At 41.4% G+C, this 24,683-nt stretch overlaps 1 protein-coding gene across 1 annotated transcript; it reads left to right on the forward strand.

Moving 5' to 3' along the window:
• The first annotated feature begins 366 nt into the window (after nucleotides 1-366).
• Nucleotides 367-2,454, forward strand: hes2.1 (hes family bHLH transcription factor 2, tandem duplicate 1). The gene is made up of 4 exons (XM_048561744.1): nucleotides 367-564; nucleotides 692-787; nucleotides 899-986; nucleotides 1,857-2,454. The coding sequence occupies exons 1-4, from the start codon at nucleotides 466-468 to the stop codon at nucleotides 2,192-2,194; spliced, it is 621 nt and encodes a 206-aa protein (XP_048417701.1). The 5' UTR covers nucleotides 367-465; the 3' UTR covers nucleotides 2,195-2,454.
• Nucleotides 2,455-24,683: the final 22,229 nt, after the last annotated feature.

Genomic DNA, 24,683 nt, shown 5'->3' on the forward strand with positions numbered 1-24,683 from the left:
CGAGAAGTTATTTCATATTTCCTCATATTTGGCTGCCTTTTACACGCCGAGCCTTTGGTCAGTCTAATGGGATCGTTTCACTTTCACACACGTAGAAACCGGCATGTGGTGTTTACAAGCTTCGGGTCGGGATTTACGAACTGAAAAAAAATGTTTCTGGCGAGAATTTTGCTTGTGCGTTGATATCACTTAAGATGGGCAGTCCCGGGCAGATGGTAAGTTTTTTTCTCGTGTGAACTCGGTGGATTGATGAGGAGTTCGGAGGCGTCTCCCATCAGCGACAAAAGAGTTGTGGGCAGGAGGCGAACACGCCCACGCTCTATAAGTAGACTCAGCAACCGAGCCACACAACCATTCCCACACCGCACAGCTCCTGGACGAACAGCGTTTACCGTTGTAGCCCAGCATCCTCTGAAACAAAACAAAGCTCTCTCTCTCTCTCTCTTTCACACACACAGATTCAGAATGTCTCCTCATCTGTATGAATCGAACTCTACAGAGCACGGACAATTCTCTGCACAAATGAGCAAAGCCAAAAGGAAAGAAGCCAGTGAATTAAGAAAGGTAACTAAAGTGCCAGATCCCGAATCCGGTCTCTCCAGAAGGAGAGAGCTTTTGCCGGCGAACTTTCTGTCATGTGGTTTCCTCCTGTCTTTCTCGCGTCTGAAATCTGATTTGGTTTTCCTTGCAGAGTTTGAAACCTCTCATGGAGAAGCGGAGACGTGCGCGGATCAATGACAGCCTGAATCAGTTAAAGACTTTGATTCTGCCTCTAATTGGAAAAGATGTAAGTGTGAGAAGTTTTTGACAAATGACCAGCAACGACACCAACTCCATCGTAATCCCAGGAGGAAGGGCTAATTAATAAAACGTTGTTTTCTCTGTGTCTCTCTCTCAGAGTCCACGATATTCCAAACTGGAAAAGGCTGATATTCTGGAAATGACTGTCAGGTTTCTCCAGGACATACCGAAGACACCGCTGTACGGTGAGTGTACGATTCGGTTTGTTTTCAGATGGTAGCGTTTCCATTACTCAGACACAATCCAATTGGCAACAAAAACAAAGCTTCAACATGAATCATTCGGACTTAGGCAGGTTCAGCACGCTCCACAAAGCAGGTGTAGCAGGGTAGCTAAAAACTTTCTGAGGAAGGGTCACCGGATCCGAAACATGAACTCTGTTTTCCGCCCCACAGATGCTGCCAGACCCGCTGAGCTTTTCCAGCAGCTTTGTCTTTCTAACTTTAAAAATGATTCTGTTTGTAGATATTTTTAAACCAACTTGTTCAGATATGTTATGACACATCTCTGGGGTAGGTGGGACGAATCCAAAGCTTCTAATTCAGAGTTAGGGACAGTAACACTGGACCAGAAGAGGTCTCCGTGAGTGTGATTGTACAATTACTGAGAACAGCTGATGAAATGCTAATCGCTGAAATATCACAACTTTCAGCATTGCTTCTGGTGAGTCTGTTACTGTGTAAAATTCAATTCTTAAAGCGTGAGTTAATCGAAAGCGGACAATGATGAATGGTGCTGATAATCAATTATTGTCTAATGTAGCGCCTTTTGCTCCAAACATCACCAAGCGCTTTGTAACAGTACATTTCTTTAGTATTTCCTTGTCTAATGCAGCGACTAATCTACGCACCAAGCCCCTCAAATCAATACGAAAAAAAACTCTTAACCTGTTTACTGATGGTCTAAATATCATGTTCTGTCATCTATTTTTAAATGCATGTGTGAAAACGGGAACTTGACCAGCGCGTGAGTTTATAGGCTGCTGTAGTTTAATAACTGACTCGGCGAAGAGGCAGAATAGGAACCAAATATCCTTTCTCCCTGTCTTCTTGTAGATCGCCTGGACAGCTACAGGGAGGGATACCGTGCCTGCCTCCTACAGCTGGGCAACCTGCTCCCCAGTTCAAAACTCATGGGAACGGAAGCTTGCGATCGCCTGACAGACTACCTAGAGAGGTGCATGCCTTTAGTCTCCTGCTATCCTTATTCTCACAACGCCAGGAGCCCCGCAGGGACAGACGTTTCACGAGCGAGGCCACGGACTTTAATTCAATCGAACCCAACTGGGAGCTCAGCGCTTCACCGTCCTGCACCGCCCGGTTACAGCCCCAGTCCCAACCATCAAGTCATCCTACCTGACCAAGAGACCTCTATCTGGAGACCCTGGACGTGAATACATGAATTAAAAGAAAGAGACTTAAATACCTTGTACAGTGTTGAATTGTAAAGAAAATGTGTACGTATGGAATTGCGTTGCATTTTGTTGTTTCCAAAGCATTTACAGGTTTTGTTTAAATGAACAGTTTCTATACAAAACAGAAACTTTCTTTTACGTCGAGCCGATTAAACAACGACTCACAATGGGGCACTTTGTAATGTTAGCATGTCTATCTTTTTTGTAATACAGGGGAATATATTTTAAATATGAAAATTCAAAGCTAATATAAATTTAGTGATTGTATAAAAGAGATTTCTGAAAATAAACCGAAACAAAAAATGAACCAGACGGTTTAAGAGAGTTCTCATAAATCTACAGTTTTATTGCTGTCACTTTGTGAAAGCAAGTGTTTCCAATATTGAAGTTATAACAGAGAAGTTACAGGATTCAGGATTAAACACGGGAACAGTCACATTCCCGATCGAGCCGAGTGTTTACAATGGGTGGGACGGTTTCCCTTCCGCTGTGGCATTAAGACCTCAGAGCAACACAGTGTCTCTCTTAAAGCTCTATCAAAAAGGGGTAATGTCAAAGGCTACATACTTACCACCGTTAGCACAATATCTACAGGAGAGATGAAGATTTTTCTTCATTGATTGTTGGTTTCTGGGAGGCCCTTTCCGAATTCTGATTTCATTAGTACAAGGACTGAATAAGAGTGCGGCAAGAATTGTAAGTATAAGTGTTGACTGTCAACAATATTACCTCTTCCACTTAGTTATAGAACTATACATAGCATCAGTCTGTCTTTCTGTGCTCAAATCTCTGAATTGTGGATGAAACCCACAATTCTGGCGCAGAAATACTAATTGTATCACATCTGATAAAACAGATTCAAGGCCTATTCTCATACCCCATACTTTCAATAGTGGATATATCTGCATATCCTGCATCATTCTATAGGAGTCATGCTTGCATTTCCTATATCCTTCAACAGAGGACATAACCACATATCCTATATTCAACAATATCATGAGAGTACAGAGTCATAGTGTCATACAGCGCTGAAACTGACCCTTCAGCCCAGTCAGTCCCAGTCAACCATGTTCCTAAACTAAATTAGTCCCACCTACCTGCACTGGGCCTATATCACTCTAAATATTTTTCAGTCATGTACTTGCCCAAATGTCTTTTAAACATTGTAACTGAACCCACATCCATCAGTTCCTCTGGAAGATCATTCCACACATGAACCACTGTCTGTGTTAAAAATGCCCCTCATGTCTTTCTAAAATCTTTCTCCTTGTCTTAAAAATATGCTCCCAAGTCTTGACATCCCCCCACTAAACAAAAGATATCTGCCATTCACTTTGTCTATAACCTTCACGATTTTATAAACCTCCATAAGGTCACCCCTCAACTTCCTACTCTCTAGTGAAAAATGTCCCAACCTATCCAGCCTCTCCTTGTACTCAAACCCTCCATTCTGGGAAACATCCTGATAAATCTTTTCTGGACCCCCTTCAGCTTAATCATTTCCTTCCTACAACAAGCAGATCAAAATCAGACATAATTCTCCAGAAGAGGCCTCACCAATGTCCTGTACAACGTTAACATGACATCCCAACTGTTGTACTCAAAAGACTGAACAATGAAGGCAAGCTGCTAAATGACTTCTTAACCACTCTGTCTAAATGTGACGCAAACTTCGAAGTATTATCCGCACTAAACCCTAGATCTCTCTGTTCTATAGCACTACGCAAGGCCCTGTTTGTAATTGTATAAATCCTGCCCTTGTTTGTTTTACCAAAATGCAATGTCTAGCATTTATCTAAATTGCAAACCTCAGCTGGAGCCTTGTGTACAACCACATTATAGGAAAGATGCGAATGCATTCTAGAGTGAAAAGTGAATAGTTCCAGGAATGAGAAACTTTAGTTGTAAAGATAGATTGCAGAAATTGGAATGGTTCTCCTTGGAGAAAAGACACTGACAGGAGATTTGAAACAGATTTTGAAAATCACAAGCGTGCTGGACAGAGTAGATGGGGAGAAGCTGTTTCCATTGGTAAAGGAAAAAGGAACGACAGGGCAAAATTTAATGTGATGTGCACGTGAGGCATGGGTGATGCGTGAAAAAGAACTTTTCACCACAGTGAGTGGAGTTGGAATGAACTGTTTTGAAAAGTGGCGGTGGCACGCTCAGTTGAGGCATTAGAAAATTATTTTTAGAAATAAGATGCAGGAATGGGGGACAGGAACAGGTACAGGAGAGATGGGGCGAATTACATTCCTTCTATTTCATGACAATTCTGTGATTCTATGGAAGTGATTCTGAACTTGCATAATCGCTCTGCACTAAGATTAGCCTTTTGAGGAACTATCCGTTCTTTAGATGGTCATGGGCTTTGTCTCTGAGCCCACTTAGCAGCCAAGATTACTACTGGCCGGCACAGAAAATACAAATTTTCGCACACTAAATTCATGGTAATTTGGGAATGCATTATCGTTGTCATCAACATTGATAGTGGTATATTGTTCGAATTGACTAAATTTGTTATTGGGTGACTGGGGGATAGTTTCAAATGAAGATTTATGGCTTAAATCTGAGTTAATGTTATATTATGCAGAATGATTACTTCATGTTTATTTTTGCTAATATAAACGTTTAAATTATACACGAAATCTCAGCCAGGAATTGATGCAGCAAGAGTGCCACTCTTACAAAATGGAAAGGAAATTCTATCTCCTTGCACGCAATTATTAGGAATCATCTGAAAATAGGAGGTCACTTCTTAAGAAAATAACGTTAGATCAGGGGAGATCAGACGGCGCCGAGAGATCGGAATCCCTGCCTTGCGCTGCAAACCCTCGCATCCAGAACTTTACGCACGGAGCGAATGATCATGAAGTATATTAACAGATAATTTATAATCGTATCAGCTCTGCAACGAGATTCAAAAAGTGCACAGGGATTCCAATCGGTTGACGAAACAACACTTCGCATCAGATCCAGTATTAGCCCCCACCCCCAAACAACACATAAAAAGTTTGACGATGCAGTTTGCATCTGGTACTGTTCGACACTTTAAAATGCTAAAATACTGAGGCCCAAACCCCTTCTTACAAACCCCTCAAATACATTTTGTTAAGTGGTGGCATCTTTTGTTGAGAAACCTCCTGGGAACATCACGTCACTTCAAAGGAACAAATACATAAATAACACTAGTTTGTTGTGAAGTGTCAGATTTAAAACCTTCTCTGTCCACGTCAAAGAGCTTTCGGCTTGGTTAAGGGCCACCGGACTTGAAACGTTAAAATCTGCTTTCTTCGCACAGATGCTGCCAGACCTGCTGAGTTTCTACAGCAATTTTTGTTTCTTGTTTCAAACTTCCAGCTTTCGCAGATTTTTATGTTTGTTTCTGATGTGATGTACACTTCTTGGCTGAGGCCATGCCACTCCACCCATCCCTGATGCAAAACTCTGGGGGAATTTTTAAAAAAATACATTATTTAGCGCAGGTCCATCAGGCAGTGGTTCACCTGTGAGGTTCTGCAGCAACTACAGATAAGGAGATGGTGAATTCTGGCAAGTATTGCAGTGGCAGGGTCATTGAGAACGAGTGCATCGATTAACAGTGACTTCACACTGAAGTGTGTGCTGTTGGGGTCGGGAAGAGGCAGTTTATTTGGGGGCACGTCGTGTTTTTAACGAAAAACGAGTTTTAAACGTATTTTTTTCTCTCTCTCTCACCGGAGTCCCTGAGCAGATTGACATGATAGCTTAGCAGAATGCTTCACGGCCAAAACTTTCAGTCAAGCCTAGACACAACCTGACGAGCGATGAGAAGGGCTCTCTCTATTAAATTCTTCCTGTACACTCAGAATGTCAACCCTCCCGGCCGCCCCCGGCGATCGTAGTCCGGGGAAGGCTCTCTCATTCCTTCTCTTCCAGAATGTGACTTTACCAAGAAGGGTGCGGGGGCGCGTGACGGACTTTATTTTGCTTCCACAGTATTCCACGTCTGTCCCACCATGTGGAATTCAGGACTCTGCTGGCTGTTCCCAGGAAGCACAGTGAGACCAATATAGATTGCTGCTGGAGGGCCATCAAATTGTTAGGCAACTCTCTGATTTGTCGAAAACTAGATGAGCTCCCAAGCACAAAACGGTGTGTATCGAATATTTCAAGGCGGCACATTTCCACGTGCAGTGGTACATCCGGAGGCAAACACTAGCTGGGGGCATCCGTCTACAAAGGCGCAATTGGAAAAGGACACTGTCTAACGTTCCCTCGTCACAGTATACTGAGGGGCTGGAAAATCAGTAAACAATCCCTTGACAAGAGAGAATGTTTCAAAACAAACGCACATTATAAACATAATCTGTAATGGTAAAAATAACGAGATGGCTCTGTCAGGTTAACATAAACTGAACTGCATTATATGTAAGATAACAAAGTGTGGAGCTGGATGAACACAGCAGGCCAAGCAGCATCTCTGAGATGCTGCTTGACCTGCTGTGTTCATCCAGCTCCACATTTTGTTATCTTGGATTCTCCAGCATCTGCAGTTCCCATTAATACCGATGCATTATATGTAATGTTGAATTAGAACGAATAGGTAATATAGTTATACAAACGTTAGGAATTAAGTTTTTTTGTTTTTAATTGGACAAGAACTCCAGTGGATGTGAGTTTGCTCGCTGAGCTGGAAGGTTAGTTTTCAGACGTTTCGTCACCATTCTAGGTAACATCATCAGTGAGCCTCCGACGAAGCGCTAGTGTTATGTCCCGCTTTCTATGTCCTTTCCCAAGGAAACCTAACCAGATAAATAGAAAGCGGGACATAACACCAGCGCTTCGTCGGAGGCTCACTGATGATGTTACCTAGAATGGTGACGAAACGTCTGAAAACTAACCTTCCAGCTCAGCGAGCAAACTCACACCCAGAACCTCAACCTGAGCTACAAATCTTCTCAAAATTCGCTAAGAACTCCACTGTTAGAATTTGAGATTTTATTTTTAGTTTTGTTCTAAACGGATATCGTCTTGAAGATTGTTGACAAATGTATTAAACAGAAAATTTCCTGTTTGTTGATGGAGACAACAATGCAAATAAACAGAACAGAACTGATAAACAGAACAGAAACTGAGTGAAGCTGTTGTGCCTCTAATTAACACTGATTGTCCTCTGCTCTCTTAGTCATATATCCTACATATTGTGTTCCATTGCTTTGGTAGGGCTCATGTAGAGCTTGTGTGTTGCAAGGGTGCAATCCATACTTCTGGGCCAGGAAGCCTGGTGTACAGTGGTGTCCAATATAATAAGAGGTGTATAATAACATCTTGGATATGTTGATTAGAAAAATATCATCGCTGCTTTGGTCATTCAGAATGACTAAGTGTGTTCATTGGTTGTGGGAAGGAATATTTGGGACAAATCAAGTGCAAAGGAAGAGCTTATTTAAAAACAAAAGGTTATTTCCTTTTCTCATCAGAATCCCAATACATTTTTTAATGAGTATTTCTTGCCAGGCTGTATAGGTGTTCACCAAAACAGAACAGTTGGCAACACAAGCATTGTCTACCCATAGATAGCTTATGTTACAAATAAAACTGCAAAGATGAAAACCATCAGAAGGTGATTTTATTCATGAATGTAATACTGAATTAGCTTATAGTTTACTATGTTTGAAAATCTAGATTAAGTCATTGGTTCCACTGTAACACAAAAATTGGACATTCACTTTCTAAATGTTAGTAATCTGGAAGAGAACTGTTTACAGTGAAGCATATCAATTTTCAGGAGAAGTGAAAATTGTCATTCAGCAGTAATAAGCAAAGTAACTATTGTAATTAGACTTGGGCCATTTGATAATCCAAGTAAAGTGTTAACAGTGCTGATTTGAAAGCTGTAGAATATATTTTAAGAGCCTAGTTAAAATCTTCTATACTGTGCTAGTAAGAATGGATCAACTGAATGTCAAAACATGCTATTCATGTGAATATGAGTGTGTATACTCCATATCAATAATGCAGTACATGCAGGTTTACCTTAAGAGTAGTGTCATCTACTGATAGAATACATGTAGATGTGTTATCTGTTATTAGCCCTTTAGCATATGGATTCAGCTTTATGAAAGATGGGTAAATATATCTATTGAAGGGTGTAGGATATGTAGTTAGATCTCAAAAATTGCAGGCACCAACTATGCTGACTGTTGTCCCACATGCTGGGAAATCCTGTATTGCCTATACTGAAGAGTTCAGGATCATTCCTGTTTGACTACAATACAGACTGTGTAGGATAATTGGGAATGCCCTATGTTGAAAGTACAGGAAATGTGGTATGCCTTATTTTAGAGGTCACATAAAGTGCGCGGATATGTCTCCCTGTATTGAAAGCTATAAAGTAATTGGATATGCCCTGTTTTGAAATGTATAGTTTAAACCTGTATGACCTATAATAATACTGTATTATATGCTGATATGCCCTGTGTTGAACAACATAGAAGATACAGCTATGTTCTGCACTAATCTTCACAGTAAAACTTTTATCGGCAATGTACCGCAGGGATTGGTGCTGGGTCCACTTTTGTTTGTCATTCATATAAATCATTTAGATGAGAATAAAGAAGGCATGGTTAGTAAGTTTGTAGATGATACCAAAATTGGTGGCACTGTGGTCAAGTAAGGAAGGATATCTAAGGTTTACAGAGAACTTGATCAATTGAGTCAATGGGCTGAGGAATGGCAGATGGTTTAATAAGTGTCCGCTACAAGTTCAAAATCACCTCCCTGCTCTTGTATTCTACATCCCTATTAATAAGCTGAGAACACTCTGTGTTTTCTTAACAGCTGTCTCAATTTCACCTGCCACCTTTAATCATCTGTGCACGTATACGTATGTCCCAACACCCATTATAGAATGATGCTTCTTATTTTGTATTGTCTTTCAATGTTCTTCCTATCATGCTTTATCCTTCTCTGTAGTGAACTTCATCTGCCACCTATTCATGCACTCCACCAAATTGAGGACATCCTTTTGGTGTTCTGCATTGGCCACCCCACACTTTGTAACACTTTCAAATTTAGTGTTACTTGAATATTTTTAAACCGAGATTCATTCATTAGTACATATTAGGAAAAGTAAATGTCCCAGTATAGGGACAACTCCATTACAAACTTCCATCCAGCTCAAAAAATAATCCATTACCCATTATTCTTTGTTTTCTAGCACTCAGACAATTGTGTATTCATGCAGATACTGTCTCTTTCATAACAATGACCTTTCCTCACAAGTCCATCATGTGGCACTGTATCAAATGCATTTGGAAATCCATGCATTAACAGCATTATCCCTGTTGAGCTTTTCCTTTATGTCCTCAAAAACAAAACTCCAGCAAATTGGTTAAACACCAATTCCCCTTTTGAAATCCATGCAGACACTTCCTAATCAATGCACTGATTTCCAAGTGATGATTAATTCTGTTCTGAACAATAGTTCAGAAGTTTCCCTACTACCAAAATTAAATGAAGTGGTCTGAAGTTGCTGGGATTATCCTTACACCATTTTGAACATGGCCATAACATTTGCAATCCTCCAGTCTTCTGGCGCTATCCTTAAATTCAGAACAAACTGAAAGATTGTTGCTGGTGTTGCTGCAATTTCTACCCTCACTTCCTTCAAAATTCTTGGATGCATCTCATTTGGTCCTACTCCTTGTCAACTTTAAGCACAAACAATCTATCCCAGACTTCTTCCTTATTAATTTTGAACCTTTTCTAGAAACGAGTTGTTGCCTTGCTCACCAATGATGTGGGCATCATTCTTTTTTGTAAAGATAGATGCAATGCAATAATTTAACACCTCAGTTATGTTCCCACCTCTATTTGTATAACTTACTTTTTTGGCTCTGACCAGCCCTGTTCCTCCTTTAACCAACCAACCTCTTAACATTTATATGTTGATAGAAGACTTTGAGATTTTCCTTTATGCTGGCTGCCCGTCTTTTCTCATAATTGCTCTTTGCTTCTCTACTTTGCTTTTACACTCTCAACCCCATCCCCTCAGATCTATGGTATTTCTGTTGATTCTCAATTGTGTTTTATGCCTGTAATCTATCTAAACACACTCTTTCTTCCTAGTGTTAATTTCTACCTCCTTTGTCATCCAGGGGAATCTGGATTTGTTTGTTGTACCTTTGCCATTAGAGGCAATATACATCAACAGTACCTGAACCATCTGTTTTTTGAAGGCAGCCCATTGTTCAGTTACTGTTTTTTATACCAACCTCTTATTCTAATCATTCCTGCCCAGCTCTGCTTTTGACTCAATAAGTTTAGCTCAACACTTACTGATTTTTTTTATCCACTTGGCCCACTTCATTTCCAAGGACTATGTCCAACAATGCATCATTCCTTTTTGGACTGGACACACACTGCTATAGGAAACTCACCCGAACGTAATTTAGGTGCACTTGCCCGTCACTGAGCATTCACTATCAGTATTCCAGTCTCTATTTGGGTAACTGAGGTACCCCAGTTTCGCCACTCTGTAATGCTGGCATTTCTCTGCAAATTTCCTGCAGAATTGTTCCCCTATATTGGTCATGTTTTGCCTCAAAACCCTAAATTACGTTATTATACCTATTCAAATGACATATAAACAGTTGGGAGTTCACACGAATGGAAGGCTGTTTTCCAATTACGGGCCAGTTTTGTTAGAATCGGCCGAACAAGTCAATCCGTGTGGTCCTGGGCCGCCTCCCATTTATCCAACTGTGAGAAAAAGGAGTTGTCAAAGGAGGCTCAAATGTTGCTTGAAAGTTACAAATGTCACGTCGGCATTGGACGCCTCGAGTGCTGTGCTCTCTGTTACTGCCTTTCTGCAGCGCAACTGCAAACGTCATTCCGGAGCTAGAGTTTCGTAACATTTTTGGAAGTGACGCAATTTCCATCCAGTTCAGGAGATATCATCCACACACTTATCGAACACACGAGACAATGCCCTTCCAGACGCATTAGAAAAAAACGAGGGCAAGGGACTTGTTTGGCGGGGCGTGGGGGGCGCGGGTGGTGGGTGGATGGAAAGTGTGTTTAAGAGATCAGGAGAAGGTTGGCGAAGCTTGCGTTTTAAAAGGCGGGTGATTGCAACAGGAAAGACATACTTTAGAGAGCTGAAAGGTTGGCCGCTTGGTTTTGGCAATGGGCCAACAATCCAGCCCTGGATTGAATAAATGAGATAGTTTATGGTCTGGTACTAGAAACATCAATGACAATGAATATGAACGACGTGGACTATTGAATAAATCCAATTAGTTCACCAAAGTTTTCGTTTGCAGGATGGTGCCCACGGTTCAGATTAACCTCTACCATAAATGCACACACATACACTCCCCATACTGCCAGCTATGGCACACTCTCCTCTCCCTGAGACACAGATTCCAATTTCAAGTTTCTATGGATGACCTATGTACAAACATTGAGGCTGAAACTCCTGTGGAATACCAAAGCAATGCTAAGCTGTCTTTCAGAAGAGATACTAAACAAGGTATCTACCGGCTTGGGTGCATGTAAACGAACTCATAGCACTATTTGAAGAAGAGGTTCACAGTTAAGCCTCATGCACCAGCCAACATTTATTTCCTCCTTCTTAGGCCATTTCTCAGAATTGAGGATGATCTTCTTCCACTCTGGAATTTTGGGTTCCGAAATGGTTGATAAGTCTAACGCATGATATTCAGACTTTACCTCATGTCAGAGAGGTGGTGCTTGAAGGTGTGGACATTTGGGTTTTTGGAGGTTTGTGCACTCCCACTGACTCATCAATATTTGTGTGCTTCCAATGAAGTCTATTAGTCTATTGGGTATCTTCCCAAATAAACCTACTTCATCTTGACAAGGGACTCCCATAAATTGACAGGCATTTTTTTTAACTTCTTCAGGAATGGCTCCAAGTGTTTCCATTGGCTTTCTGAGATTTTCCTGCTGTGACAAAGATTGGACTAGTACAGTTGTTAGGGGATTCTCTGTTGGCATGAACGACAAGATGGTTAGCTCATTCTAGCATGGGAGAGGACGCTGCTGTCAGATGGCCATTCCTGACATTGGATTTGGAAGATCTTGCAATGTTGTCATTCTTCAGTGCTTTGAGGTACCTGAAGTAAATTGGCTGGGTCTCCAAAGCATATATGGAGTGAGGAGCTCATAGCTGGCTTGATAAACAGTTATGATACACTCAGGGGAGTGTACATGTGTGTATTTATGGTAGAGGTTAATCTGAACTGTGGGCCCCATCCTGCAAAACTGGCCCGTAATTAGAGGTTAAGGTCATCAAACACTCTTTTCCTCAGGTGAAGGCTCAGCTTGTTTATCCTTCAAATAACATCACAAAAAAAGTCATCTGGCCACAAACATATCATTGTTTGTTTGCTGTTCTCACATTGGTTGCCACATTCCATACATGACAACAGTGAGCCCACCCCAGACATACTTGGTTAATTGTTAAACATGTTGAGACATTTGATGGTTATAAAGACTGTGAAGTAAATATAAGCCTTTATTTTCATTCTGCAAGTTTTGTGGCATTGCTGGTAAAGTGGGCATCTAATGCCCTTTCTAGTTGCCCTTGAGAACCTTCTTTTTTTTAATACTACAGTCCATATTGCAAAATGGCTACCATAATGCTGTTAGGTGTGGAATTCTAGGATCTTGACGCAAACTTTACATAACTCTAGTCAAATACTACAGTAGTTGAAGTTAATGGCTTGCCTGTGTAATGAATGTCACAAGAGCAAGCTGTCAACACCATCTCCTCTGAGTCAGGTGGTTCAATGCTCAACATCCACTCTGAATGATTGAGTGCATATTCAAGCCTGAGTGTTCGAAGCATTATGAAGAGATAATTGCACGGTTGAAAGTCTTGCCTCCAAATGAGATCTTAAACTATCTGCCCTCCCAGTGGACAAAACAAAGATCTCATGGCAACATTCAAAGAAGAACAGGGAGTTCTTTTTCTTGCCTTGGCCATTCTGACTTGGAACTACATTTCCATTCTTTTACTGCCACTGGGACAAAATGCTGGAACCCCTTTCCTAACAACAGTGATGGTGTAGTCACAACACATGAATGGTAGCAGATTAAACAGGCGGCTTACCATTACCTTTTCAAGGAGAATTGGAAAAGACAAAAATGCTGGTCATGCAACTGTCACTCACATCCCATGAACAAGCTTGAAAACTAAAATCATCTATGACTCATTTGGTAACATTTTGAACTCTGAGTCAGAAAGCTGTGAGTTCATGATCTGCTCCAGTGCTTAAGCACAAAATAAAATCGAGGCTGCTGTTTCAGTGCAGTACTGATGGAGCATAGGGAGGGCAGGATTGGGGGAACCTGTCTAGGAGAGGCAGCACTAAGGGAGGTCTGTGCTTTGGGAGGGACAATACTGAGGAATGCCATCTTTAAGAGGGCCTACACTAAGGGAATTCTGTACTTTTATAAATTTGCTCGTGGGACTTGGGCATTGCTGGCTGCTCCTTCCCTGTCCCTATTGCCCTTAAGAAGGGGAGTGAGCTGTCTTTTTAAACTGCTGAGCTCCTTGCGGTATAGATAGAAACTAAAATTTCATCAAGGAGAGAATTCTGGGGTCTTGTGTCATTCCAGTGAAGGGACAACATCATTGGGAAGGAACATCCAAGTCAAGATGGTGAATGTCTTGAAGGGGAACTTGCAGATGGTGGTGTTCCCATGTATCTACTGCCCTTGTCTTTCTTGATAGAAGTGGTTATTGGTTTGGAAAGTGCTGTGTAAGGATCTTTGGTGAACTTCTGCAGAGCATCCTGCAGATAGTACACCTTGTGGCTACTGAGCATTGGTGGTGTAGGGAGTGGATGTGATGTCAAACAAGTGGACTGCTTTGATCTGGATGGTGTCAAACTTCTGGAGTATTGTTGGATCTTCAACCATCCAAGCAAGTGAAGAGTATTCCATCATATTCTTGACTTAGGCCTTGAAAATGCAGGACAAGCTTTAGAGAGCCAAGAGAAGAGTTACTCACTGCAGTATTCCCAGTCTCTGGCCTACTTTTGTAGCCATTGTATTTATACGGCAAGTCCTGTTGAATTTCTGCTCAATGACAACCCCTAGGATGTTGTTAATGGGATGACTCAGTGATGGCAGTACCATTGACAATCAAGGGACAGTGGTTAGATTGTCTCTCATTGCAGACTGTCATTGCCTGGCATTTGTGTGGCATGAATGTTCTTTGCCATTTTTCAGCCCCCACCTGGATATTATCCAGATTGTTGCAGCATTTGAACATTGGCAATTTCAGCATTTGAGGAGTCATGAATGGTGCTAGACATTGTTTGCCAAAGATTGCACATCCTGACCTCTGACCTCACAATGGAGGGAAGGTCATTGATGAAGCAGCTGAAGATGGTGGGGTTAGGACACTGACCTGAGGAACTCTTATAGAGATGTCCAGGAGCCAAGATGACTGACCTCCAGAAACCACAACTAACTTGTCATGTAAAACACAAAAGAACTGCGGATGCTGTAAATCAGGAGCAAAAACAAAGTTGCTGGAAAAGCTCAGCAGATTAGGAAGCATCTGTGGAGGAGAAAACAGAACCTTCTGAAATTGATTCTCCTGACTTTTCATTCCTCATCTCAGATGTCAGTGAGTTTTGGCAATATCCCACCATGAAAACAGAGTTTTGGGTCCAGTGACCCTTCCGCAGAACTGATGGGGGCTGGAAAACCATCAGTTCATATGCAGAAAATAGGGAGGTGGGCGGGGTAGGGAGTAAATGATGGGATAGAGCCCAAAGAGAGAGAAAGACGGTTAGACAGACGGAGGAGTTGCTAACAATCAGGCTGTGAGGGTGAATAGTTGTTAATTGGGACTTTTAGTCACGAACAGTCCCCATTAATAACTATTCACCATCAGTTCTGAGGAAGGGTCACCAGACCCGAAACGTTAACTCTGTTTTCTTCTTCACAGATGCTGCCAGACTTGCTGAGCTTTTCCAGCAACTTTGTTTTTGTCATTTGTCATATGCTAGGTATGACTCCAATCAGCATTTAGGAAGATGGTTATGGTTGTTGCAGGTCAGTCATCTCAGCTCTAAAAGGGCAGTACTGAGAGGGGGGTCTTTAGGAGGGGCAGTTCAGAGGGTTATGCTGCTTTACTAAGGGGCAGTACTGAGGGAGTGTTATGTTTTAGAAAGGTACAGTGTAAGGGGTGCTGTGCTTCAGAAATTGTAGTGTGAGGGAGCGCTGTGCTTTAGAAAGGGTAGGCCTGAAGGGGTACTTTACTTTTGGGAGCTGCAATACTGTCTTTACAAAGGGGCAACACTGAAGGAATACCTTCTTTAGAAAGGGGCAATATGAGGGAGTGCTTTGCTTTAGGAGGGTCTGTACAATGCTGTGCTGTCCTTTTCCAAAGCCTTCTATGTTACTATTTTAAAAGCAAGCAGGAGAATTATTTCTGATGCCCTTGCATGTTTAAATGACATAAGAAATATAGAAACTATATGATTTGGTTATTACCTTATTATTGTATGTGAGAGCTTACTGTGCACCAAATAGCTGAAGTGTTTCTGACAGCATTATAGTGATCATACTTCAGACAGATGTCATTGGTTGTAGATGCAGTGAGCCCGTACAAGGGGGATTTTTAAAATGTAAGCTTTTCCATGTTAAAGGATTAAAGGCCCATGGATTCATGGGTAGCATCAGAGAGACTTTGGGTTCCCAGTATCTTTGGCATCCACAAGGCAGTCCTCATGCCAACTCATGGCCACTTCTGTGGAGGTGAGTTTGGGTTCCTGGTGGCATCCGCGTCCACTGCAGATTCAGGGAGGCAATGGTGGGGCAAGTTTGGGGCCATTCTGAGACATGGCAGTGTCAACAGTGGCAGAGTCAAGTTTGGGCCGGTGCGGTATCCAGTGGCATCGGTAGTGCCTGCATTGGTGAGGTCCAGCAAGACACAGTGGTGAGGGTATCAGTGGAGGCAAGATAGCACTGAAGAGTGGCATTTTTCATTCCAGTGGCAGTGACATGGCAAAGGGGCCTGGGGTCCAGCCACCAGGCCATGCCCCATGACCGAGCACTTACAAGCAGTACTGTAACACTTTTTTCACTTTTCTGTCTTACCTTTTTTGTTTTGGTTTATGTTTCTGCGTTTTAAGATGGGACCGGAGAATGGGAACACTATGCAACACTTTTGGCTGTATTTTGGAACAAGACACACGGGACAATAAACAAAACAAATCAAATCTGACCATTATTTTCTTTCTGTCTGTGGGTGTTCGCAGAATGCAAATTAGCTGCTTGAATCCCGCATGACAAAACGATTTAATTAACTGCAATGCACTTTCTGAAATCTTCAGGTATATCATTACAATTTCGCTCCTTCAAGGACGAATGCGTTCAAAAGCCAAACAACACTTGAAATTATGCCGTACTTATGCTGGAAGGAAATAGGATGAGAAGATGACGCAACTGCACAGTCAGATTTGGGCTTTCATTGGGCTTTTTTTTGAAACGCGAAAAGAGACGGCAAGGTAAGAAGGTATGCCCAGCGTGCAGAGGAATGCTGGTTAAAATCTCTGACATGTGGGCGAGGCTGGACTACAAATTTTCAAAACACAAGTGGGCGGCAGAGAAAGTTGTTAAAAAGAAACAAATTCGTCATTGTAATAAAAGCAAAATGTTGCGAATTCTGAAGAGGAGCCACATCCGATTAGAAGCATTAATTGTGTTTCTCCCTTCACAATGTCATCAGTCTTGATGACTTTCTCCTGCACTTTCTGTCGAGATGCCACGAGTTGTTTCTGGTTCATTTGCCAAAACTTTAAATCTGCTGAACCTTCTGAAATTGATTCTCCTGACTTTTCATTCCTCATCTCAGTTTTGGCAATATCCCACCATGAAAAATTCAATTCAGGAGTGTTTAGCATTATATAGTATATCAAGGGCGACTATTTTCGTTTGAACCTGGGGTTTTAAGCGTGTGGCTTCGCGAGTGTAACGGGGCATTTTTAAGCTGTAGGACGGCAGAGCTAAAGGACCTGCCAACATCGCAGGGCGGTGCATAATCTCTTAAAACTGGGAGGCGCCTTTGCTAACTTAACGTGTGCCACATCGGAATGAGAATTCGAGGATAAAAACACACACAGTCACAAAGCACTGCGGCAGAGGGACTGGAACAATGAACAATGGTGCGTTACAACACACACACACACACACACACACACATGTTCCGGTGTGTGCAGCCGAGTGTGAACGAGCCCAGACCTGCAACCTGCCCAGCTCACCGCCCACACTCATTTGCATTGAGTAAGCAGTTTCGGTGCATTTTCCCACGCGTCAGAGAGTCAGGGAACTGCCAGATCAAAACAGCTGCATCGCAAACACACGCCTTGACAGCCGGAGTCATGGCTCCACACGTTGGGCAACTAAAGCTCACGAAGAAGCGACCAGAGGCCATCCACCTCCGCCTGCAGCCTGAGGAGCTACCTCCTGTCGTTCTTCGCTCGGAGCCGTATTTTAACTTCTAATAAGTTTCTTGTCCCTTGCTTTGCACCAATCAGTTACAAATCAGCTCATGCAAATATATCACAGGGTTCAAACATAGGTCACCAAATCGCCGGTAGTCCTGCTCCGCTTTGTATTGCTGTTCCCTACTCGCAATTCAGTCTTATTTCAATCTTAAGACTTTTCCTTACCACTATTGTCTGATTACTGACTACACCATGAATCAGAAATTCAATTATGGTATACACATATGAATGGGTACCTTCATCCTGGTGTCAGCTGTGGCTTGGTGGGGAACACTTTCACATCTGACTCAAAGGATTGAGGCTCAATTCCACTTCAGGGATTTGAACATGCTGGAGAGATCTGCATTCCAATTGACATTAAGAGAGTGGTGAGCTGCCTTCTTGAACTGCTGCAGTCCATGAGGATTTAGGTACACCCATGGTCTAAGTTGAAAGACTATGATATACGATGATACAGGAGCAGAATTAGGCCATTCAGCTGACTGAATTGTAGGGGAAGTTTGATCATGGCTGATATGTTTCTCAAACCCGTTCTCCTTCCTTCTCCCTGTCACCCTTTTGAAAGGGAAATTGAGCATTTTGTGTTGTTGAAAAATGGTGTAAATCCATTTTCTACTGTTCCCACTTAATACTTTTCTCCCACATCAACCATTTCAGAATATGCTGGGTAAGATTCACAGGCGTTCTGTGTGACCATTAAATTTAGGAGAAACTTCATAGTAAAGCTTCAGCAGGCTATTTTGCCAGATGCCACTCCTTACAAATGCTTGATTCTGTATTTAACATAATCCATGCCAATGTCCTTTCTGATGCAGAATAATGATGAGAATGGGCACTTTTCTCTTGCCCCAGATGGGAGTTTATATTTGGATTTACTTAGATTTTAAAATAGATGTGAATGGATTTTGGGTATTTAGGTTTGTGAAAGTGAACTTTTATTTAAAAAATGGTCGGGGAGTAATTTTTGTGAGATTAAAACAACATCTACAAGAAAGCATATGACTTAAGCTAAACGACTAGAGAAGCTACCTGGGGAGATATTTTCAAAAATGTTTACTAAGTGGAGTGTTTTTTTTTGCATGACCTATACAAAGAGAGGCTAGAGGCCAGAAGCACTTTTCATTTCAGAAGGCAAGATCCACACTAACTGAGGGGCAGTTTAGTTGCTGCAGTACCAAAGCCTTCAAATCTGCAAAAATGTTTTAAAGTGTTTTAATAGGCCTTACTTCTTTCCTCAAAGTTCAGTCAATGAGTTAAAAAATCAATGAGTTAGCTGGTGTCTAGAGGTCTCAAGGAGAGATAGAGAGAATCAGGCCTGCAAATGTGCAGTAAATCAACAAAAAGGAACACTTGCAATCACATCAATTAAGAAATTAAAGATAGTTCAGCCCAAAGACAGAAGTGGTACTTCACTGGGGTTTTGCGTCTGTAAAGGTTATTACAGAAAAATTGTTGAATCATTCTTTTTGCTGTTTCTGATATATAATTTCTATGTGTGTGAAAGGGTTAATACAGCACAGGCATGTTTAGGCTAGCTCAAAGGTGAACCTTAACCAACAGGCTAGGAAAGCAGCCAAGAATAGGTGTGGATGGGCACTGTTCAAAAAAGGATAATGAATCAGTTGGCTCATACAAAGTTGGTTTGGATTTGGGCATTGGTTAGCTCACTTGGCTGGATGGCCAGTTTGCAATTTACAGTATTACCACAGGGTATATCATGTGAGGTTACCATGGAGGTATGCCCTCTTAACTTCACTCTTCACCTAAAGTTTGGTGACCATCAGGTTAAATCCACAATCTAATGATAGAACAGGCTTATGGTCCCCTCGGACTTTGACTTTAGAAATTTGGATGCAAAAAAGGTGAAGTTATCATAATCCCTCTCTCTCATTACAGAGAAATGATGAGTGTTGGTTTAACCTGAAGATCACCACACCTGAGGCAAGGAGAGATGTTCAGAAGGAAAGTGCTTTGTGGTAGCCTCAGCCAATGTGTGAAGTGAACCCATGGTATTGGTGTCACATTGTATTAAAAACCAGCTGTTTGGCCAACTGAGCTATTCCATTTGGATCCAGTAACCACATTTTAGATAGATTACGGTGTCACATGAACTGTCATACTTCAGTACTATTAAATACACTTTAACCTGTGTTATGGGAGCCAGAGGAGAGACATTGGTTTTGCCATTTGGCTCCCCTGCCTATGCTTGAATGAAGGAAACCAGTAAAAGATATTTTGAGTGCCCATATAGGATTACTCTTCCCACTGCATGACAGCTTGGTGTGGCTAAAAGATGCCCATTTGCATGAGGCACAAAGCAGATGAAGAAATGTGTAGGGTGACTGGATAAGTTGGAGATAGGGGAAAGAGAATGCACAATTAGATTTCATCTGGAGGTAGGGTGTGCGAATAACAGTCAAGGGCAGAGGAAGTCTGGAGAAAGTGTGGGGCCAGAGGACTCTATACTGCAGTACGTGTATGGGAGACATAAGATGTTGGTGGAACAGATGATGGAGGATGTATAGGATCTAGAAGATTCGGGTGGAAGGTACAAAAGAAACATTGAATCAACAAGGGATTTTGATAATTTACTTTCTATATGAACAGCAAACAGAAAGTGATAAGTGGCTATGAGAAACTTGCTTGCAAAGCAGCTGCTGGGGATAGAAAATATAGTGCACACATGTGATGTGGAAGAGGCACAATAGCCCACCAAGACTGGCCACCTTACTGTATGGATGTCAGCCATATGCTGGGTTATTTATTTATTTATCCTTCAAACAACATTATAAAAAAATACAAATTTAAATGTAATCTCTTGTATAATTGTTGGAACATGTGAACACTAATAATCTATCTCACCTTGGTGCTATAATGTACACTATCATCATTGTCTTGGGAGTCAGAGGAGAGACATCACCTTGTCCCTTAAATTCCCTGCATATGCTTGAATAAAGGAGAGTGATAAACTATACAGTCCGCATTGGATTATTCTTCTAACCGCACAACATGTGTAATAAGATTTGACGTTCTTTTGTTAAAAATACATTAGTAGCCTCTTGTGAATATGTTCAGTGACTGGACGCCACTGTAACCAAATTGTAAAAATAAAACCAAAAATATATCAAGCCAGATTTCGCTCTGGGCTCAGACTTATCCATTATTACCATCAGCTGGGATCATAATAGGTCAGATCTGTTCATTTGATCATCAGATAATCTCTCTCCTTTTTCAGATTGATCAATTTTTTTTACAACCTCAGAATATGACCAAGATGCTTCACAGATACTTTCGAAGTATAATCACTGTTGTAATGAAGGAAATAAGGAAGCCATATTTTGTTTCTTTACCTGGCCCATTACCATTGCTTTTGGCACTGCAGAACCAGCTTGTCATTTAATTGCTCATCTTCTAACTCTTAACAGACTTCCTCCTTTGTGTTTATTACTTAGTTCAAAACCTATTACACTTCTAACATTTCCCATTTCCAATGAAGATTCATCTCAAAATAATTTGAAAAATTAACTGTTTTTGTCTCCACATCCTTAAAACTTTGTCCACTACAGTATTTTGGGCAGCTCTCCTTACGTAAATTTTGTTTGATAACGTTTCTCTGAAGTGCGGTGGGGTTTTCACTTTGTCAGGAGAGCCCTGCAAACACAGATTACTGTTGATTATTGTCAGTGTCAGCTTGGATTATGTGCGCAGGTTTTTGTAATAGAACTCAAAGCCATAAATTACTGACTGAAGAAATGAGTGCTACGAACTGAGCAATGAACGAACAGTCTGGGAAATGGATGGTTCAAATTCGCCTCCCAAACGTGCATTCTCAGCGGGTTTCTCACTTTTAACCGTAATCCTGCGATTCCAGATTGTAGTAGGAGCGGGTGGATAGCAAGGTTAGGATCAGTCAGAAAGCCTGTTGGCACTCACTTTCCAGAATAAAGGAGAATGTCCAGACTCCAGAAGACTTCTGGGGATAGGTTTGAAAGACCTGATCAAAAGCTTTGGCGAAAAGTTGGGTTTTAAAAAGACTCCTCATTAGGGAAATGAGCGATGGGAAAAAAATAGGGTGGTGAGCTTGCAGGAAAGGAACTTGTGGAAATGGCACCGATGCACAAGCTCCAATTTGTGAGCAAATAGGCAGATGTGGATGGGTGGGAGCGAAAGCTGAGAAAAGTTAGAGACCTTTGAGCAAGATCTTACTTGTTCAAAATCCATTCACTTACTCAGAAGTTAAAATCAGGCCCATACTCTGAGAGGCGGGGCTATGCAGGAAATTAGTATCTGCTTAATTTTGTGAATGGTTAAAGTTGAAAGTTTTGCGTAAATTTGGAGGCTTGGAGCTTCCGTCAATGTAAAGTAAAATACAAGCATCTGTTTTAGCATCAAGCTGGTATCCTCTTGTGCTTTTAAGAGATCACCGCAGTAAACTACAGAAATTCTCATAGCTATATTGAAAAAAAAGAGAAAGCGCCGATTTACTTCTGATCTTTAGAGGTTAGCAAGTTTGGATTGTTCAAAGCAACAGGGTGTGTTACCGAAACCGAACTTTCCTTGTGTGGTGCTTTATGCTTATATTGGACATGTGCAAAGTGTTGTCAGGGCGATCCACCCGTGCCATTTAAGGCGTTTCAGACAATACAGACGTGCCTCTATTTTAAAGATTTCTTAATCAGCTGTCACGACGTTTGATTTAAAACCTTTAAAGGGTTGAACCTGTGCCTGGGAGATACAGGAGCTTCGAGCTCCCGTACAAGTTGCAACATATCCGTCTCCAACTTGCAGCACCTTTCCCACGGCCGGACAAAGATTCATTGAGCTGCTCCCAGCAGCCACACGAAATGGTAGGAACAGTTTCGAGACCGCAAGCAGTTTTTAAATAGCTTAAGGAAACGCAATTGAATCAAGCATCAGCCCTGCGATCTCATTTTAAGGAGGACCACAGCCAAGTATTTTAAAGAAGACGACACGTCGTCAGCCCATCCCTTAGTACCCTAATCTCAAGCAGGCTGAATTAAAACTATTTGGTAAATTTAATCATTAATCTTTCTGTTCCAAAGTGCATCCAACTTGTGATGCCACTTAGTAAACTGCACTACAGATACAGAAGCCTAACCTGTCCTGTGGTAAGGCAGCCTACAGTTTAAACACAATATCATTGTTATTATTGAAGTTTAGTTTAACAAGTTCTTCGACATTTTGAATAAGTTCAACAAAGCTATTGTGTCCGTTCACTTATTCAAAGCCTGTACAAGTTCAAGCTGCCCCTATCCCCAGTATTTTGGCCGCCCTTGCAAAATAAAAATGTGAAAATCTTGAAAAACAATGTCATTGCGTTGTGTGGTTTATTTAGTTAAGATATTTTTAATAGAGCAAATATTGGAAATCGGAATTAAACTGCACACCTACCACTTCCTCCTTTCCACAGAAAAGGACAGATGGTCAATCATCATTTAAAAGAAATAAAAGGGGCAGAGTCTTGCTTTATTGATTTGATTTATTTTTGTCACATGTACCTAAGTACAATGAAAAGTTTTGTTTTGCATGGGATACAGGCAGATCATAATGTACAAGGGCTTACAGATCAAAGGGCCTTTAGACGGAGTGTTTTTACGGCTTATTTCAGTTGCATCTAGATCCTTTTGTTGCAATGTCGAGGGAGATTTCTGGCTTTGCCTCATTATTTGCCCATCATGCCCCTCTGGCGTCCCTCATGTTCAATTTGTACTGTTTGTAACAACTTGCCACTATGCAGATATCCCTGAATTCATGCAGCATCCCGTGCACCTTTGCCAACTTTGAAAGGTCACTACACACCCAAATAAGCTCCATATATTTCATATATAGGAAATAGCATCATATAATTTTTACCATATAGAAGGAGGCTATTCAGTCCATTCTGTCTGTGCTTGCTCATGAAACAGCTACCCAACTATGCCCATTCTCCAGTCCTACCTCTGTAGCCCTCTAAATTCAACACTTTCAAATAGATATCAAGCTCTCTTTTGAAACCTCCTATGAAATCTGCCTCTACCACTCTTCCAGGCAGCACATTCCCAAATCCTAACAACTCTATGAGTAAAGAAGGTCCTGCTCATCTCACTCTTAGCTCTCGTGCTGACAATCTTGAAATTGTGACCCCTAGTTTCTGACATAACAACAAGTGCAAACAAAATATCCTTCTTTATCCTGTCAAAATTGCTCAGAATTTTGAACACCTCAATAAGGTCTCGTCTTAATCTTCTTCGCTCCAAGGAGAATAAGTCCGACTCCTCTAATCTTTCATTGTATCTAAAATCCCTCATTCCTGCTATCATTCTAGTAAATATCCTTTTAACTCTCCACAAGGTTTTAACATCCTTTCCTTAGTAAGGTGCATAGACTGAGCACAATAATCTAGATGTGGTGTGACCAATGATTTGTAGAGGTGCAGCTTCACTTCTTCACTTTTATACCCTATGCCTCTATTTCTAACCCTAAGGATCCTATAAGCCTTCTTAACAACTATTGTATTTAAACTTAATAAAAACCAAAAGAACTGCGGATGTTGTAAATCGGGAACAAAAACAAAGTTGCTGGAAAAGCTCAGCAGGTCTGGAAGTATCTGTGGAGGAGGAAACAGAGTCAACATCACGGGTCCGGTGACCCTTCTTCAAAACTGTATTTAAACTTGCCTGGCAATCTTCAGACAACCATGCACATGAACCCCAAGGTCCCTCTGCTCCTGTACTCCCCTGAAAGTTTGCATTGTCTCTTTTTTTTTCAACCAAAATGCATTACCTCACATTTCTCTGCACTGAAGTTCATCTGCCAGGTGTCTGCCCATTTGATTAATTTGTCAATATCCCTCTAAAGTTGCTCATCGTCACCCTCACAATTCACTATTCTCCCTAGTTTAGTATCATCTGCAAATTTAAAGATTTTGCTCT

Source organism: Stegostoma tigrinum, chromosome 28 (assembly GCF_030684315.1).
Source record: "Stegostoma tigrinum isolate sSteTig4 chromosome 28, sSteTig4.hap1, whole genome shotgun sequence".
Lineage (NCBI taxonomy): Eukaryota > Metazoa > Chordata > Chondrichthyes > Orectolobiformes > Stegostomatidae > Stegostoma > Stegostoma tigrinum.